At 48.9% G+C, this 18,134-nt stretch overlaps 2 protein-coding genes across 3 annotated transcripts in view; one reads left to right on the top strand and one right to left on the bottom strand.

The window, feature by feature from the left end:
• LOC137464153 (solute carrier family 22 member 13-like) overlaps positions 1-16,677 on the top strand; it is a 29,052-nt gene extending 12,375 nt beyond the window's left edge. Inside the window, exon 9 of the mRNA XM_068175489.1 lies at positions 16,328-16,677. Within this exon, the coding sequence (XP_068031590.1) occupies positions 16,328-16,373 (46 nt within the window). The 3' untranslated portion in view covers positions 16,374-16,677. The remainder of the gene's footprint in view (positions 1-16,327) is intronic.
• LOC137464088 (solute carrier family 22 member 13-like) lies at positions 1,368-11,208 on the bottom strand. Of its 2 annotated transcripts, none has more exons than XM_068175400.1 (10): positions 8,020-11,208; positions 6,578-6,681; positions 5,983-6,137; positions 5,710-5,878; positions 5,161-5,281; positions 4,490-4,584; positions 3,776-3,990; positions 2,895-3,003; positions 2,564-2,774; positions 1,368-2,435 (listed from the first exon to the last, which is right to left on the bottom strand). In XM_068175400.1, the coding sequence occupies exons 1-10, from the start codon at positions 8,389-8,391 to the stop codon at positions 2,409-2,411; spliced, it is 1,578 nt and encodes a 525-aa protein (XP_068031501.1). In that variant the 5' UTR covers positions 8,392-11,208; the 3' UTR covers positions 1,368-2,408. The 2 variants fall into 2 exon arrangements, with proteins under 2 accessions (XP_068031501.1, XP_068031507.1); XM_068175406.1 differs by having other exon boundaries at positions 1,368-2,429.
• Positions 16,678-18,134: the final 1,457 nt, after the last annotated feature.

Here is an 18,134-nt window from a genome sequence, read left to right as displayed (position 1 = left end):
CACAGGGACCACTGAGATAATCAGCATATTTTCAGTGTCAGTGACACCAACAAACTGTGCTGTGGGGCAGAGGTGTCAGAATCCTGGACCTTCCGCTTTACCTAGAGGACATCACCCTCTCCTTTCACCTGACCCCATGCTGGAAAGCCCCAGGCCCATGAGAAGGGCAAAGCTTGCAAAAAGGGACCCAGCAGGGAATGGCTGAGGAGGTGAGGAGATGAGCATTAAAGCTGCTCTCCTGACTCTGCAAGAAGCCATAGAATCATTAGTTCATTTAGGGTGGAAAAGACCTCTAAGACCTCCAGCTCCAGCCATCATCCCAGCACTGCCAGATCCACCATGAATCCACATCCCTAAATGACACAGCTATGCGTCTTTTAGATACCCCCAAGTATGGTGACCCCACCAGTGGCCTGGGAAGCCTGTTCCATTCTTGGACAGGTCTGTGGAGAAGAAATTTTCCCAATTATCCAATTTAAACCTCCAGTGGTGCAACTTGGGAGCATTTCCACTTGTCCTGTCATTTGTTATTTGGGAGAAGAGACTGACCCCCGCCTGGCTGCATCCTCCTGTTGGGGATTTGTAGAGAGTGAGAAGGTCCCCCCTGAACCTCCTTTTCTCCAGGCTGAGCTCTCCCAGTTCCCTCAGCTGTTCCAGGTGCTCCAGCCCCTTCCCCAGTTCCATTCCCTCCAGTGCCAAAGCCCAGATCTTGCAAACTCCCTATCCCATCTCCAGACATGGCCAAGTTTCACATGACTGGGGTGATTTTGTGCCCCAAAGCCAAAGCACAAAATGAGTATCAGCTCCAGGAACATCTGGCCTGGACTTGGGACACCCCAGCCCTCAAAACACCATTTACTAGAGCACAAAGAGATTGGGAACCAAAGGGTGCAGCAAATCTGAGTGAGCAGCCTTCTCCTTCTTTGATGTGCTTGAGGAGATAGATTCATCACAGGGCACTGAAATACATCCTCTGCTGGCAAACAAATTAGCAGAGGAGAGGAGCCCACACTTCTCTTCCTTCTGCATGACACTAGATGACACTAAAATGTCATGACTGAGCTGGCAGCAGCCAACTAAAGGGCACTGTAAAAGGCTCACCGTGATTGGGAAAACTGTCCAAATGCCCACCCAGTTTGGCATTGGATTGCAGCATTCCCATGCAACTCAGAAAACTTCGGCAGCTGCTAGAAGAGAAAATAAATGCAGATTGTTCATTGGAAGACTTTGAAAAAAGAAAAAAGTCCTTATTGAACTCAGCCACTCTGCTTTAACACTCTATTTCTGCATTGTTTGTGTCTCATTTCCATCTGCATGTTAAATTACAGACTTACAACTTCTGTGTAGAAAACACTCCAGAGCCAAGAGCAGTTACAAAGGCCAACTGTGAAACAGTAGGAAAAAAAAAAGAGTCAACACCATTTATTATTCACATATTGCATTACAAGTGTCTCTTATCAAACTCAGAGCATAATTTATATTATTCATGTAGAAACTCAACTTCAACACCGCATGGAAAGAAAAGCTAAATCCGTGTGTGACAGGGGTGCAGTGACATCCTGATCAAACGTCAAGGCTTGGGCTGACGCGCAGCCCGACGACCCAAGGGATTGAGTGCAGGAGGGACAAACCCAGCGCCCGCTTTTACCCAGTACAGCCACTCTACTGGTGATTTGTTGCATACGGGTAAAACCTTACAAAGAAAGGCCTTGTAAAATCATAGCACAGGCTTTCTGCTTTGCTGGGTACAGCTAACAGCTGACCTGACAGGTATCTGTGAGAATCAGCCTGGCAACCTTTACCCATGAGAACCATCCAACACCTGTGAAAATAAGAAGTCTGTACTCGTGAGAATCCGTGAAGGACAAAAGTAAACATCTGTAAAGAAGAAAGCCTTTAGCATGCACGGACACGAGCAACTACAAACCAATGAACTGAGTTGCAATAAATTATTAACCAATTAGAATTAAACACAATGCCTTTAGAAAACCATATGGATATGAGCTGTGAAGAATAAAGATTGGCTATGGTGGATGAAGAAACTTGTCTTTACTGCAACAGTGATTCTTTATTGCTGTAAAACACGACAAGGATGGTTCCAGTGGTACCAGCTTGCAAAGGACTGGGGAACATGTTGAGAGGCCAGCCGGGCATGACCAAACTGGGTTTCAGGGACACTTGGAAGTGCATCTGTTCCAAAGGCAGAGTGAAATAGATCTCCTCTCCCTGTGACCATGGATATTGTGTTCGCCATCTGAAAGACCAGTTTCCAGGCAGCAATGCCTCCCTGGTCTGCTTCAAGAATGATGGAATCAGACTAGACTGTTGGTAGATGCCTGTCCAATCATTGCTTCTTCTCTGAGCATCTGCAGATGTCCTTCTCCAAGTCTGTCATAATCTCTGGTGTCTCAGAGAGACACTTCAGTTTTCTGCTCCTGAAGATAAGAAGGAAAGAGGAGGAGATGAGACTGTATTCATCCCCGATTCTGACATTTTTTCTTTGCCTTAAATTTATGGTTTTGGTTATTTTTTTTCCCTGAAATTCAGAGTTCCATGTACCCACCTCATATGGAGGTTGTTCGTTCCCAGTGTCATCTGCCAGGTCAATGCCGCGGGTCTCGGGCAGCAGGATGCAGAAGAGGGCCACCACCACAGGGATGCTCCCAAAGATGGCTTTGGGGATGGCCCGGTGGTACTGGTCCAGGGGAATGATCAGCGGGGCCAGGATCCCGGCCACCCTCGCCATGGTTGAGCACAGCCCCACACCCGTCTGCCTGGGGGAGAGAGGGGCAGAGGGAGGTGTGGGCAGGGGTCAGCACTCCTGCACTGAATGTGGCCCCATGGCCACCTCCAGCCATGGCAGAAGGAAGCTCTAATGTGTGGGGACATCTCACCTGAGAATGGTGGGGAAGAGCTCAGCGGCGTAGACGTAGGAGGTGGAGAAAGCGGCCGTGGCTGTGAACTTGCCGATGATGGCCAGGACGGTGATTACCACGGGCTGGTCTGAGGGGAGGAGGAGAGACGACCACTGTAACCTCCAGGGGGATGGTCCATTTGGGACCAGAACTCACTGCAGTGGCATTTCTTGGGATGGCCCTTTCTAATAGACTTGCTAAGCAAACATACCACCTAACCCTTTGGAAATGATCCCCAGCATACCCTTACCTGGAAAATACCCTCTGGCAAAGGGAACCCAGATTTCTCCTGAGGCCTTGGGTATTTTCTAGATCTGCAACTGAAGTGAGATGCTGAGCCAGCACAGGTGTTTGGGGAGTGCTTGGTTGCAAATGCCATGTCCCTGACCTGGAAAGCATTTGGAAGCCCCACTGTTGCCTTCAGTCTCACTCACAGCCCTGGCACAGTAGCAGGGGTGGGGTATGGAATGGGGCACAAGCAGATGCAAACAGATGAGAGGGAGTGGGCATTTGCTTTTTCTCTTCATCCAAGAAAGGGAGATATGGTGGCTTTTAAAGCACTTCTTCTGCTATAGCTTTCTGCTAGATGGTGGTAGTGTCTAGTGGGTGGGTGATGTCTAATGGACACGGCCAGCCAAGGACCAGGAGCTGTGGAAGAACCAGGCACAGCCCTGAGGGAGAAGGAATCCAAGGTGAGGGGAAGCCAGAATGTTTGGGATGAAGCAGCCTGGGCTGTGACAGTGGGGGCAGCTGAGCCTGTGGGAGTGATTGTGGGTCTGCCAGGATGGGAGGATGGCTCTGAACAAGGGTAGGGATGTGCAGGCACTGCCCAGCTCTGCTCACAGGCTGGGAAGGTTCACCTTCAGGAATGCCAGTGAGGATGAGACATATCAGGCCAGCCAGCAGCAGGAGAATGCCCTGCACTTTCTTCCTCCCAAACCACTCCAGCAGGAAAATGCAGGAAATTCGAGCTGGAAGCTCCACTGCCCCAAAGGCCAGCTGTGTCAGGTAGATGTCCAGACCAAAATCTGTCACACTGAGGCTCAGCCCATAGTAGACAATGCTATCTGCAAACCTGAAATTCAAGTAAAGCAGAATAGAACATGTCACCAGATGGTTTTCTGGGGGTTTATAACCAAAAATTAGAAAGGTTAGAATACATGCAACTTATTTAAATTCCCAACAATCTCTTTTTTGTTTCTAGTCAGCATCCTTGACAGTTGTGTTAGACGTAGTTGCCAGAGATAAAGCAGAATGGATTTCCATATGGTCAGCAAATTCTAGACTGAACACAAAGCGTCTAGATAGGTGCAAAACTCCTCCAGGGCCCAGGGATTGCCAAAGCTGGAATGACTCAAGCATTTCTAAGAAAACCCACAGTATCATGGATAATGATCTTCTTCCCATGCCCAGACATGGTAAATGCTCCAGTATGTGGAGGTAGAATGATAGCAGATAAAGACATACATATGTATGTTACTAGAAAAATCACTTTAATTTACTGTTCTTTTCAAGCATCAACTTCTTTTCTTTCACTTACTAGTTTTGGCAGAGGGGACCAGGGAATGTCTTACCAGGCACACGACATGATTAAAGTCACATTCCGCAGGTTCTTTGTCCGAAAGAGATCCAGGAAACTTCCAGACTTGACCTCTTTCTCAGGCTTCAACTTCAAAATACAGAAAGTCAAAGAGTCAAAGTAGCAAAAGGAAGCCCATGTCCAGCTCCTTTTCCACCTGCAGTCCATGGAAAGCCCCAGTAGGACAGGCCTGTGACCCGCAGTGCTCTGGGAGGGAGGGCAGCCCCATTGTGCTCTGGCTGCCCAGCACACGGGGTGGTGACTGAGAGGTTCCTCAGGATGAACATCTCCCCAGCGTAGGAACTTTGTGATTGGCAAGGAGGGAACTCCCCTTCAGGCATTTCTGCATGGAAACCCAGAGACTAAACAGACACTCTGTGCTCATCAGTCCCACTCCTGGAATCCTCACGGGAGAAAAGGCAGGCAAGCATTTCAGTCCTTCCCACATCCCCAGGGGGACCCCAGAAGGCTCCAGGCTGAGCCTCAGCAGAAGCTGGGCCTCTTCCCCGACCTCATCCCTGTGGAGCTCAGCTGGAGCTGGAGTCCCCCCCAGGCTGTGCCCAGACCATCCCCAGTGGGAATGGAGAGATGTTTCTGGGATGAGCTGAGCTCCGGGGGCTGCTGCAAGGCCCAGGGCAGTGTCTGAGGACAGGAACCCCCCAGTACCTGCTCCAGGAGCTCCGGTGGGAGGCTGCGCTTGTTGGTGGCTGCCGCCTTCTGCAGGACCTTCTTGGCTTCCTCGATTCTGCCCTTGGTCACCAGCCAGCGAGCTGACTCTGGGAGCACCCTGCCAGGAGAGGAGGCCAGGACATGCTGCTGTGTCCTGCTGAGTTCCCCCACAGCCCCTTTCTCTGGGACCATGTCCAGCAAGCCTTGGCCACCACAGGATCAGATCCCAGAACCACAGAATCTTCTGCAATGGAAGGGACCCACAAGGATCATCAAGCCCTACTCTAAAGGGAATGGCCCATGGGATCAATGGGTCTAAGTCCCCTAAATTTAGGCTCCAAAGGCCACATTTGGAGACCTGAAGCAAAGCAGCTGCTGCTCTCAGCCGTCCAGTGTGCAGGGAGATGTGCTGAGCTCTGCAGCAGCTCCTCCAGCACCCGCACTGCAATGGGAAAGACCCAGCTTGGTTCTGAGCTGCTGCCTCCTCCTCACTCACACCCCTCACATCAGTGCTGTGTCCTCCTGAAGGTCTGCCCTCCTCCTTACCAGATGTAGAAGAAAAGGGCAAACATAGGAGCAGATCCTGCAATTTCCAGCAGCCTCCAGTTGCGAATCCCGTAACTCAAACCAGCCACCATCATCTGCCCGATGGCGAAAGCCGTGTGAGTAATCAACAGTGCCTTTGTCCGGTAGGAGACACCAACCCATTCTGTAGCTAAAAGGAAAAACAAAGTTTCAGGCTTTTTTTTTGGGCACTCTTTTGTTATTGTATCTTGTGAGGCCTCATCTGCTACCTCAGGGCAAGGGCCTCCCACTCACCCAGGGATACGACTGTAATCATAATTCCTGACAACGCAGCTCCCACGACACACCTGAAGGCCATGAACACATAGAAATGGGGCACAAAGGCAATTCCCAGGCCAAATACCCCCTGGATGAGGATGGAGATGAGAAAGACTGGCCGCCTGCCTATCCTGTGGAAGAAGAGGGAAGACCCAGTCAGTACCTGGAGAGACCCCAAGGGGAGAGGGATGAGCCCAGGAAGGATGCAAAGTGATTTGAGAACCAGAGGAGATTTGACATCCATGTAAACATAGCTCTTCTATACACCCCAAGAAATAATGTGCAGAAAAATCAATGTCTCTAATGTTGACCCATCATGGTTCTGGCAAAGCCTGAGACACAGCAGGGGCTAAACTTGTGATTCCTGAAGACCCTACCCCCTACAAGGCTGTATCTACCTCTCTTTTCAACCCTCAGACATTTCCAGACTTCTCAGGTGGGTCAAGATGCCCTATCTCCGGCAAGGGGATTGCATCCTGTGAAGGGAGCAGTGCATGTACAGTCTGCACCCGGATCTGGGCTGTCCCTTGGTGCTGGGCAGTGTCTCTGGGAAGGAACTGTGTTTCCTCACCTGTCACTTAGCATCCCAAAGATCATGGCTCCAATGAGAAGCCCAGCCATGTAGATGGACTGGGAGACATCATTCAGGACTGCCCTGTCACACACCAGGTCAAACTGGAGGAAGGAAAACACAGATGCTGTTGCTTTTGACAAACTCCAGCTGCTTTCCAGGGTTGGGCAGCCTTTCTGGTTGGTGGTAGATCCAGGATCTAGGTGCCTGAGCTCTTGCTCCAGCCCCTGGGAGCAGAGAACCCCTCACAAGGGCTTGAGCCTTTCATGGTGAGCACTTAGGACACCAATCAACGGTGGGATGGGCACACGAGGTGCTCAGCATGCCTCCGCATGCTGGTACCCATCCCCTGGGTGCTGGGATCTGCAGGATTCCCCTCCAGCCCAAAGGTCCCTGAGGGAGTGTCCTGGTTGTCAAGTTTTATTTAAATTGTGGCCTTAGAATGAGATCTGTATCAGCTTTCCTCTCTGGCTCAAAAGGCAGGGCAGAAAGAGGAGGAGAGCAGTGTTTTTTACTGATAAAGGAGGACCAGCATAGGAATGGGGAGGGGATGCAGCTGCTGACACCTCCAGAGAAGCCTTGTCTGAAATGGACTTGGTGCTTCAGGGACACCAAGGAGCTTTTGCAAATGCCAGAGGCTGGACATTCTCCTCTGTCCCAGCTCCATGGAAGGTATGTGTGAGAAAGTGCTGGAGCTGGCAGATAGGAAAGGAGGGAGGAGGAATGAGGGAAAGTGAGAAAGGAACAAAGGTCCTCAGAGGGAGAATCACAGAATTATGGAATCATTTAGGCTGGAAAAGACCTCCAAGAACATCAAGTACAACCTTTGACAGACCACTACCCTATAAACTAGAAGGTGGGAGATAAGGCAGAATGGAGAAGATGAGGATGCTGATAAACAAGGCTTTTGCTCAACTGCATGGGCCCTGGCATGTGTTGTTGCAGCCCTGAAGGTTTCTGGAGGCCCAAGAAATATCAATGACCAGCACTTGGAAGGTAAATGTCTTTCACAGAGAATTTGATGTGAGTAGAACCAGGCTGAAGAACAGGGGATACTGTGGCAGGGATGCCCAAAAGGTCTCTCCAGGCAGTTACATCATAAAGTCAAGGGTCTGGATAGTGGAAACGGGACAGATGGTGGGCAGAACATGTACTGGACTCACACCCCCACGGTCACTGCCTGTGCCCTCCCCAGGCATCTTCATCATGGCCTTCCTGCGACAAGCTCCCAGGGATTCCAGCTGCCATCTGTGTGATGGAGGCAAAATCCCACAGTAAATCTCAACCTGACTGCACCACAGCTGGCACTGGCTGACCAAACCACAGGCCAGGATATTCCACCCCCTCCCACCACAGCTGGCACTGGCTGACCAAACCACAAGCTGGGATATTCCCATCCCCTCCTTTCCATGCCCCTGTCTCATCAAGCAGCAAGTACAGACCTCGGTCAGCAGGGACGGTGGCTGTTCTGAGGGGTACACCCAGCCACTGCTGCACTTCTCCGTGTCGTTCAGTCCGTAGGCCAGGATGGCATCGAGGTCCCAGTCCACCGGGGAGAACATGGAGCACTGCTCAAACTCCCCGTCGGCGCCGCGGGGCAGGGTGAGGTTCAGCTGCTCTTCCTCCGTCAGGTTGGGGCCGACGGCGCGGATCCAGCTGGTGTCACAGTGGTGGGGCACTTCCACAACCATGAACACTTGGCCAACCATTTGGAAAGGATTGAGAAGTAGTGGGAGGGAGAGGAGCAGGATCAGCAGTTTCTGATAGAGCCCACACTCCCCCAGAGCACATAAAAGATCCCCAAACTCAGCCATGGCAAGCACCTCTGTGGCCAGGCTGCACTGGTGCCTATGGTTTAAATAGGCAAATATTAATGTTTAAACTGTGTGGGCACTAAAGCCCTAATCCAGAGTGATAAAATGAGCACCTGGACTGGCACACTAGTCCGTATTATGATGATACAGTGCAGTGCTCCAGGCTGCACTTTGTCACCTGCCTTTCCCTCCCTGCTCTTGGGAATAGAACAAAGGTGCCAGAGCACTGCCACTCTTGGAGACAGTATAGTGACATCTTGTCCTTCTCCAGCCCGGGAAGTGTCACAAGGCTTCCTGAAGGTGACCGTGCTGCAGCACAAGGTTTTTGTCTGAGGTATGAAGTTGGGATTCTACAAATGAGGGTTAATTTTGCTGGGAGTGGGGATGCAAACAGAGTAAATTTGCTGCTCCCACTAATGGTTTAATGACTATATAGCACATCCTGGAGACAGAGATATGTAAGAGAATATGTGAGAGAAGCAGAAGAACACTTCCCCTCTGGACCTGGAAATATATCTGGTAGTCCAATAGACTTGCTCTTGACAGCTGTGTCCCAAGCTCTCTGTTTTCATTTGTAGAAACCCTGGTTAGTCATAAAACTGGATCTAAGCTACAGTTTCTTGATGATAATCCTAAAATAGACCTAGCTTAGAGAGTACCCTCAGGGAAAACAGCAGGTTACACACAGAGACCTTCAGAGCACACAGGATTTGGGAAATGACACCAGCTTGGCTTTGCCTGAGGTTCTGATGTCACTTGAAAAGCAGATTGACCTGATTTCTGCTGCACATCTGAGCTGCTTCCTGGGTAGACTCCCCGAGTGGCTTGTGTCTTTATTCCTGTTAAACTGGCTAGCTGGATTGCCCTCAGTATGTGAAATTTTGTGTGTAATTTGGCAAAAGTTGGTTTTACCAGAGCTCCCGGCTGCTTTTACCAGAGCCATGAGCACATCACTAATGTGCTCAGTTCAAATCTCCTCTCCAATGCTTTGTTTTTCACTCTCAATGCCCATAGTATATCTGAGCCTCCAGCAAAGTCACTCCTGGGTCACACAACCTGGAGTGGTGTTTCATGAGTGGGAATAGCACTGTTGTGCTTATGAAAGTCAGTAAAGGAGAAGAATATTTTATTTTAAAGCATCACCTCTAAGCTGGAGTGGGAGAGTGAGATCATACTGGTTAGTGCTGTTCAGAGTGAAGGAAGAAAGGAGTAAAAGTTACTTAGAGTTGTGTAAATTCACACCAGTGCTGTGCATTTATCATCTGCACACACCACACAGCCAAACATCACTCAGCTCTGCATCCTTATCCTTGGATGAGTGGACTTGCTGTTATTCAGAGAAAATCCCTGAACAGGAGGCTGAGCTACACGATTTACAGATATTCCTTTTACCCTAAATGCTCTCTGGCTGTTTGGTGGGATGACTTGGCCGAGGAGATCTGCTCTGGCAGAGACACTGTGTCCCTGTCCTGCCTTCTCCATCAGTGTGCAACAAGCTTAAGTCTTCAGGCTCACCCTGTTGTGTGTGGCTCATGGTCTTCCCTGCCATTTCTCAGCCCCCAGCTGAGGAATTTTCTCTGGTAGAGGTCCAATTTATGACTATAAAACCTCCTTGAGAACGACCCAGACCTGAGTGAGTTTCACATGCTAATGCAGATGTGACTCCTTCCTTAAAGCTCTTCTTCCAGCCATGACCAGACAGGCTCTTCTGAAGCCCTGGGAGAACTTGAGTCCTTTGTCACCCTCAGATGACATTTCTCATGGAAAGATGTCTTCATAACTGTCTCCATCATCTAGGGCTGAGTGAGGCAATCCTACATGGTGGAGATCTCTCAGGGAGAAAGGCTGGGGCAGTCCTGCAAGCTGCTGTTTGCTGCAGCCCCACTTGTAGGGATCCTGGCCTTATTCCACTCTGTCCAGCAGCTCTGCCCAGGTGGATCAGTAAGGCTTGCAAAGCCTCCTGAAAATGGAGAAGCCTCTATGAGGGAGCATCAGAGACCAGCAGGCCTCAGGGAAGGCCAGGACTGGACAGCTGGGAGCCTGTACATCCATGTCAAGGACAAGGGAGGGGGACCGTCCTAGAGAGAAGTTCAGGAAGAGAAACCAGGGCCTGGGAATGAGGCCTGGTGCAGGAAACAGAGCACTGATGCATTCATTCATGGACTTGGCTTTCTCTTTACATCAGGAGTGGCAGTGGCTGGAGACCCCTTTGGACACCTCTGTGCTGGGCTGAATTGTGGGGAAATAGATTCATACCCACTGACTGTGGTGCTCCTGCCTTTTCCCTCCTCCTCCTCTGAGAGCTGGCAGGGAGAGATCAGGTTTATGGGTGTCATCTGGTAGTGACAACTTATCTGGACCATCACTCTGAGCCTCTTTGCACAGGTGACAGGGCCACCCACTTCCCACTGCTCCAGTGAGAGGTGTCTGATCTCTGTGATCTCTCCTCTCCACCACCAAGTACTGCCTGGCCAGGTTTCAGGCACAGCTCTGAGCCAACCGTTCCTTTACCCTGAGCTCTTTGACCCACCCCAAGGTGAGACTGACTTCAGCATTTAATGAATCATATAAATTTCAAGGATATCCCTTTTTTCCCTGATTTATGCTGATTGAGCAGTTTCCCTGCACAGAGAACTGATACTGCTTTGCAGTAGATGCAGTCATCAAGCAGCTTTATTCTTCCAGCAGATCTGACAGAGCCAGGGTTATTTTGGCACTGGTGAGGCAAGGAGATTATTGGGGTATTTTATTTTATTTTATTTTATTTCATTTTATTTTATTTTATTTTATTTTATTTTATTTATTTTATTTATTTTGTATTTTATTTATTTATTTATTTATTTTAATTTTATTTCTTTTTTTTTGTTGTTGTTCCATTTTAAAAATTAATCATTTTAACACCTTTATCTTTTTTTTTTTTTTTTTACAGACAGCTGATTAAAACATGTGAATTGATATGCTCTATGACCCTTTTCAGAGTGCATGTGTTCATGCTTTGATCCTCTGGGGTTTCTCTTGAGCTTGTTTATCATGAGTATAATTGTTAACTCCTATAGCATTTATGTTATGCAATTTATGTAATATATATGCAAAGGGCACTCAGGGAGGAGCAGAGTGCAGTGGCACAGGGAGAGCAGATTTAGCAATGTCCCCACACCCCAAGACTTTAAGACACCAGGGTTCGTTTCCCTCCTCTGCCCTTCTGACCTTGGCAAACTCATTTCACTTTTCTTTGCTTATCATTGTGCAGCTGATTTCAATAATCACTTTTGGTCCTGTATCAGCAAACTTGTGCTGAAGGGAGGGTTGTGTGGTTTTTTAACCTTTTTTTTTTTTTAACCTATATAAAGAACTCCTTCTCTGAAAGGTCATAATTTAACATCTCCAAGTCTTCAGAAGACAGACTGTCATAATCTTCTTTGTCTCCTGATGTTTTTCTGCTCCTGTTCATTTTTTCAGAAGCCTCCTGGCCCATTTTGCTTGAATCAACATGAAAATGATCAAAGACACCCTGATTAGAAGTTTCAGAAGCACAGCTGCTGAACATGTATGTTGAGGGACAATTGTCATCCTGAGTAGGGAGATGCTTTTTCGTGAAGCCTTCAGCACTGAGACCCATTCCAAACATTTCTTCTGCTGCCTTTGGAGCCTGGCGCTGTGGATCCACCTGCAGCAGGAGTTCACAGCTCTGAATCCCTTCCAGGTCTCTCACATTAATCTCATCCTGCCCATCAAGAAGTGAGAGGCTGGAGGTGTCCCAGAGCTCTAGTGAGACGTTTGTTTCTGATGAGATTTCCTGGAATAAATCTGAAGGATTTGGATCAAAGAAAGGTGGAGTTTCTGCCTCTGAGTTTTGCAAATCTGAATTTGGAGTTTCATTTGCTACACTGGGGAAATCTTGTTGTCCAGAAAAGTACAAGTTACCGCCCCCCAGAAAATCCATGTTGCCAAACTGAAGCTCAGCATCCTTGGGTAACTCTTCTGAATTGCCTGGTGAAAAAAATATTCCATCCTGTGCCACTGTGTCCTGGACATCCAAGCTCAACAGCTTCTGGGTTCCTGGCAGATGAGCATCATGGTGAATTCCTTCCCTGGTGAGATTTTTGCTGTTGTCAGCTGCAGGCACAAGCTCTGGAGGAAGCTGTAGAGGGTTTGTTCCATGATTTGAGCTTCCTACAGCTTCTTTCTGACTTTTCTGTGCTGGCATGAGAGGGGACCAACAGCTGTCGTGTTGCTGCCAAATCTGACTATTTAAAGACTCTTGGTCATGAATATCAAGTTCAATTCTCTCACATTTATCACCATGTGACATGGCTGTGCTGGGAGCTGACAGCAGGACATCAGCCTCCTTGCCCTTAGCAGAGCCTGAGAATCCTCCAGAGCTCTCCTGGATGTGTTTAGGGAACACCTCCACCTTTCCAGGCTTTGGCAGCTGATCATTCTTAGAGGCATTTTGCTTTGCTTTGCTGCAGGAGCTGAGGAGGCCCTGGGCCTTTTCTGTCCTGCCATCAATATTTACTTGTTCTGAGGATCCCGCAGGTTTTTCTGGTGGACTCTGCTTCTTCTCTGAGGAGTGACCAAACAAAATGGCAAGGGCTGACTGGGGTTTTGTGGGTTTTCTCTGGGTTGTTGATTCTTTCCTGGGAGTTCTGCCTTTGTCTTCAGAGCCAAAAAGGGTGATGAAGGGGTTTTTCCCAAGCCTGAAACCTTTAGCTGATGTCTCTCTACAGGCTTGGCTGCTTCTGGCCTCCTTGCTCTGGGCCCCAGTCTGTGACATAGGCACAGTGCTGTCCCCTGGAAGTTTCAGATCCACTTTTTCTTCACCTACTGGATGGCCTCTGCATTTGTCCAAGGATGTATCTGGTTTGGAATATTCTGATGTCTTGGCTGGTTGCTCAGAAATGTGCAAGGTGTTTTCACTAAGAACTTCCCTGGATTCCTTTGACTTGCAGTTGTTGACTTCATCATGTGAGGGGCAAGGGGCACAAGTTCCTTTCAGAGGTGTGTCTGTTGATACTAGAAAATCCTTGCCAGATGATTTAGTGTCATGTCTCCAAATACTCTCATGAGTGTTACTTTTCAGTGGGCCACATGTGTCCTGAGGTTCTGTTTCTTGTAAAGAGGACACATTTTGATCATCTGTTCTGTCTGGACAAGCAGCTGAAGAGTCTCTGTTCTTTTCAGCTTCATTTTCCTGAGATGTATGCTCAGGACTGGGCTCTTCCGGAGAAGCTGACATAGTTACTGGCTTCTCTTCTTTTGTCTTGTCAAATTCTGCCCCTTTGCTCTCAGTTCCAGGCAAATCACTTCTGCTGGATGGCTGCATAACTTCCCCCAAAGTTAATGGCATCTGTTTGCCAGGGAGTTCTCTGGTGTTTGCCTTTGATTTCTCATTTAACATTTCAGTGATCTCAGGTGACACACCCGGCCCTCCTGGCTCCAGGTGACCAGAAGATACAGAAGAGGTCCTTAACACTCCAGAGGGGGAATGGGCTTGTTCAGCTTCATCTTCAGAGGGATCAGCATCCTCAGCTACACATCTTAGCTCTATATTCGTGGTGTTTCTGGTTTTGGGCTCTCCTGGCACATGAGTGGTCTGTGTGCTGTTCATTCCCTCTCCAAGGTGATGCTTGGTATCTGGGGTGGCTGCGATCAGCTCAGGCTCGTCATCTGTGATTGTGCCTCCTTCACTGGGTGTGCTCAGCGACCCACAGACCTTGTTTTGTGTCACTGGGACCTCCGTGGCAGTGAGAGTGCAGCCCCCTGTGCCCCCCAGGTACATCCTGGGGGTGGGTTTAGTGCTTTGGTGTGTGGGGTGGGGAGCAAGTGAGGCACTAGGCAGGGGTTTCACAGGCGCCAGGATGGGAGGGAGGGAGGCACAGGCAGGTCCAGTCTTCAGCTGGGCTTGGCCCTGCTGGATTGCAGCCACTCTCTGGGACACCTTCCCACCCCGCTTCCCTTCAGGCACATCCCCATCCCCAGTCTCTTCACGGCCTCTCTGCTCTCTGTTCTTGGGCCAGGAACACACCTGCTCTCTTTCCTTGGTGTAGGGGATTCCAGGTAAGAATCTTCCCTTCTCCACTGCTCCCTGCTGACTCCTGAGCACCATCCTGCCTGCCCTGCTGCCTGCAGCCTGGTAAGTTTGCAGGCTCAGTGCAGGCTTTTTCCAGGAACACACTCCATTTCCAGCTTTCCCATCTACAGCCAAGGCTGGTTCTGAAGGTGGCCAGACTGTTCTGAGCTTGCTCCCCCTGAGGACAGCTCTGCTGTTCCTGTGCTCAGCCAGCTGCAGATCACGCTGTACATTGAAGGATGTGGGTTTCTCTCTTGTTTCAGTCTTTTTGGCCCTGTTACACCAGTCCCGGGGCTGTGGTCCATGCTGAACCTGGTGGTGCTCCGGCTTTTCCATCTCCCTTCTGCTTCCAGCCCCAGCCATCAGCTTGTAGTGGACTTGGCAGTAAAACACCCCGTGGAGAGCAGCACAGTTTTGCAAGCTGGAAAACACACATTGGCACAGCTGTCAGCGGCTGTGTGGGAGGGGAGCTGTGGCACTGATGGACAGGCCTTCAGCAAAATCATTTCTCAGTGGAGAAGGGAGGGAGGGGGTTGAAGAACGAAACCTTTCAAAAGTAGTGTTGGCTTTCTCAGAATGTGTTTGATTTTTCTTTCAAACACCAAAACAACATGAAAAATTAAACATTTCCTTGCAATACCTCTGGGGGCTGTAGCCCAGGTTATGTGCAAGCCCTTTCTCATTTAAAGGCCAGGCTACATACCAGCACTTCATCTCTGCCCCTGAATGCACAGCGTGAACCTTATGGGTAAAAGTGCCCAGGGCTCCCATGATACAGCAATTGCAGGATGGGAGGAAGTGTCTGCAGAGCTGGGGGCAACAGGATTTCAAGCAGCCTCACAGGGGGTGGCTGTCTCAGCCACTGACAGGCTAAAACAAGTCAGCATTGTGTCTTGGGGACAGGGAAGCCAACTACGTCCTGAGCTGCATGGCAAAGAGAAGTGAATGTTCCTCTATATTTGACTTTTTCAGGATTCCATATGGAGTACTTCATCCAGTTTTGGGCTCTTCACAGCAAAAGACATTGCTGTACTGGAAGGAATCCAGCAAAAAGCCACTAAAGTGGTGAGGGACCTGTGTCATCTGAGGAGAGGCTGAGAGCTGGGTTAGCCAGGAGAAGGTTAGGAGGGAGAAACTCATGGTTGTGTGTGTCTATTTTATGGTAGGTTATAGAGAAGACAGGGCTGGCGTGCTCTTGGAGACAGGCAGAAACAGGATGAGAGACAATGGGAACAAGTTGTGACACAGGGAATTGTGATGAGATGCAAGAAAAGACATTTTCACTGGTGGTCAGATGTTCAAAGGGGGGCCCCAACTGAGACTGTGTAACCTCCAGCCTTGAAGCCATTCACACCTCTCCTGGACATGTTCCTGAACTCCTGCCCTCCTTGGGCCTGAGAAGGCTTCCAGAGGTGCTTTCCAGCCTACCTGGCTTGATGTGATTCTTGGGAACATGATTTGGTGCTGGACAGAGCTGGATAAATGGCTGGACTCAATGATCTTAGAGGCCTTTTCCAACCTTAATGATTTTATGAACATAGGAGGCACCCAAATAACTCCTCCAAGAACATCTTCTATCAGTATTCCCAAACTGTAAATATTTATTGTAACTTCAGCTTACCCTTGCACCACCATCCATGCAGATTCCTGATCCAGAGGTGTCTGCAGGCTTGAGGTGGGCAGACTTCAGCCTCCAGTGATGGAGAGGCAGATGGACTCGGGGAAACCGCCTGCCCTTTTTCTCATTTCTTGAGTCCTGCTCTGTCAGAATTACCCTTGGACAAATTCAATGGAAACTACTTGGGCATCCCTTAAAAATAAATGCACCTGAGCCTGACCACTCACCTCAGCTTCCTCCCGCAGACCCGACAGCAGAAACACGAGCGGTGCACACAGACCTTGTCAGTGACCACACGCTCCATGGGGTAGACAGGCTTCAGGCAGGAGGCACACATTTCTTTCAACATGGGCTGAAGAAGGAGAGACTGAGGTTAAATAATTGAATCATGACCACTTGGAAGTGCATCTGCAAGGTAATTTACTGAATCTCTGCTTGCGTTGCGTTTTCTTGTTGTTCTCTTGCAGATCTATTGTGAGAGTTCAGATTCCTGTCTGACTCAAATTGCCTGTCATCTTGGATGGGTCAGTGTTAATTTTCAATCAGAACAGAAAGACAGAACACCCTTGGATCTCTGATGAGAAAAAATATGTTCATTTGGTTGAGAGTAAATGATTCATTCAGCTGAATTATTTAAAAACCTTGAGTGAGGTGAGAAATGTGAGAAATGTGGCTCTGAGTCAAAAACTCCTGGAATCACTGGTGTCTTATGGCTGCTCACACAGACATAGTCCAAGCCCTGGAAAGGCAGCTCATATCAGCATAAAGCTTCCACAGCTCTATGGATCTGGTGGTTTACTCCACTGTCTTTACTCTCTGGATTGTGTTGTGTGCCATAACCTGATTCCCCAAACATCTCTTTATATGAAGAGAATCTCCAGAGAGATTCTCTGGAACTCATTGCCAGCACCAGCCACAGTAGTGGAGAGAGAGGGGGGGGAAAAGAATCTTGGCTATCAGCTGAGCTGTAGAAGTAGGTCCAGGTGTTCTGCATGGTCAAGTGACCCAGAGCATGCAGGTGGCAGTGAGAATGTCTCTGTGCATCCCTCCCTGTGGTGCAAAGCAGAGGCTCAGCTGGTGAGTTAATCTGAAATGCAGGTCTTTCCAAAGCCCCAGAAGGAGGACAGCTGGGCCCAGCCTAACTCTGACAGATCAGTGCTCTAAGTACTGACACTCCCTCACATCAGGGCAGCTCTGCCTCTTTGTATGGAGCTTATTTGCCACAGTTTTGCTGGGGCTCTCTGATCCCTCTGTTTTTTTCCCATATGCTCCCACTCTGGTTTGCAGCATTTTCAGCTCAAAGAAAAGGCAAGTTCACTTTCTGCTCTCATGTGGAGTGGCTGATGGCCAGATTTTAGCTGTGACCAGAGTAAACAAGTTGGCATCCAGAGTAACTGTGGATGCCCCTTCCCTGGAAATGTTCAAGGCCAGATTGAATGGACCCTGAGCAACCTGATCTAGTGGAAAGTGTTCCCGCCCATGGCTTTGAAATTAGATGATCTTTAAGGTCCCTTCCAAACCAAAACATTCTCTGGCTCTGTGTATCAATGAAACAGAAAAGATGTTTCTGTATCTCAAGAGATGAGTGGACATGAACAAGAACAAGACAGGGAACAAAACCTCGTCTTTCCCTTGCAACAGACACCTGGGGAACCAATTTTTAACTTCTTAACTTTTTAACTTTTAACTTCCATTTGTCTGAACATACCATTAAGGCCAAATCATCTCTGGTTTCCTGTGAAGACTTTCAAGAAGATGAGTTTAACATCTTGAGGTTTCTTTCTTCCTTCTAGAGGGAAGCATGTAAGCAAAATCCCTGTCTTTCCTTCAGTCTGAAATGATCCCAGCACCCCTCTGCTCTTCCAGTCCTTTGCAGAGAGCAGACCATAGGCCTGTAAGTGACTACAGCAGTAATGGGTGTCTAAACTCCCAGTATTCTCAGTGGAGGTCCTGTTAAGGCAATCTAAGGGTTCTAAAGAATCTAAAACATCTACTCTGAAACAGGCCCATGTAGCTGTACAAAATCGATCTGCTTGCAAGGTGAATTTCACC

This window comes from Anomalospiza imberbis, chromosome 1 (genome assembly GCF_031753505.1).
Source record: "Anomalospiza imberbis isolate Cuckoo-Finch-1a 21T00152 chromosome 1, ASM3175350v1, whole genome shotgun sequence".
Lineage (NCBI taxonomy): Eukaryota > Metazoa > Chordata > Aves > Passeriformes > Viduidae > Anomalospiza > Anomalospiza imberbis.
The sequence above is the reverse complement of the archived record's forward strand: the minus strand, read 5'-3'. Positions and strand labels throughout refer to the sequence as shown.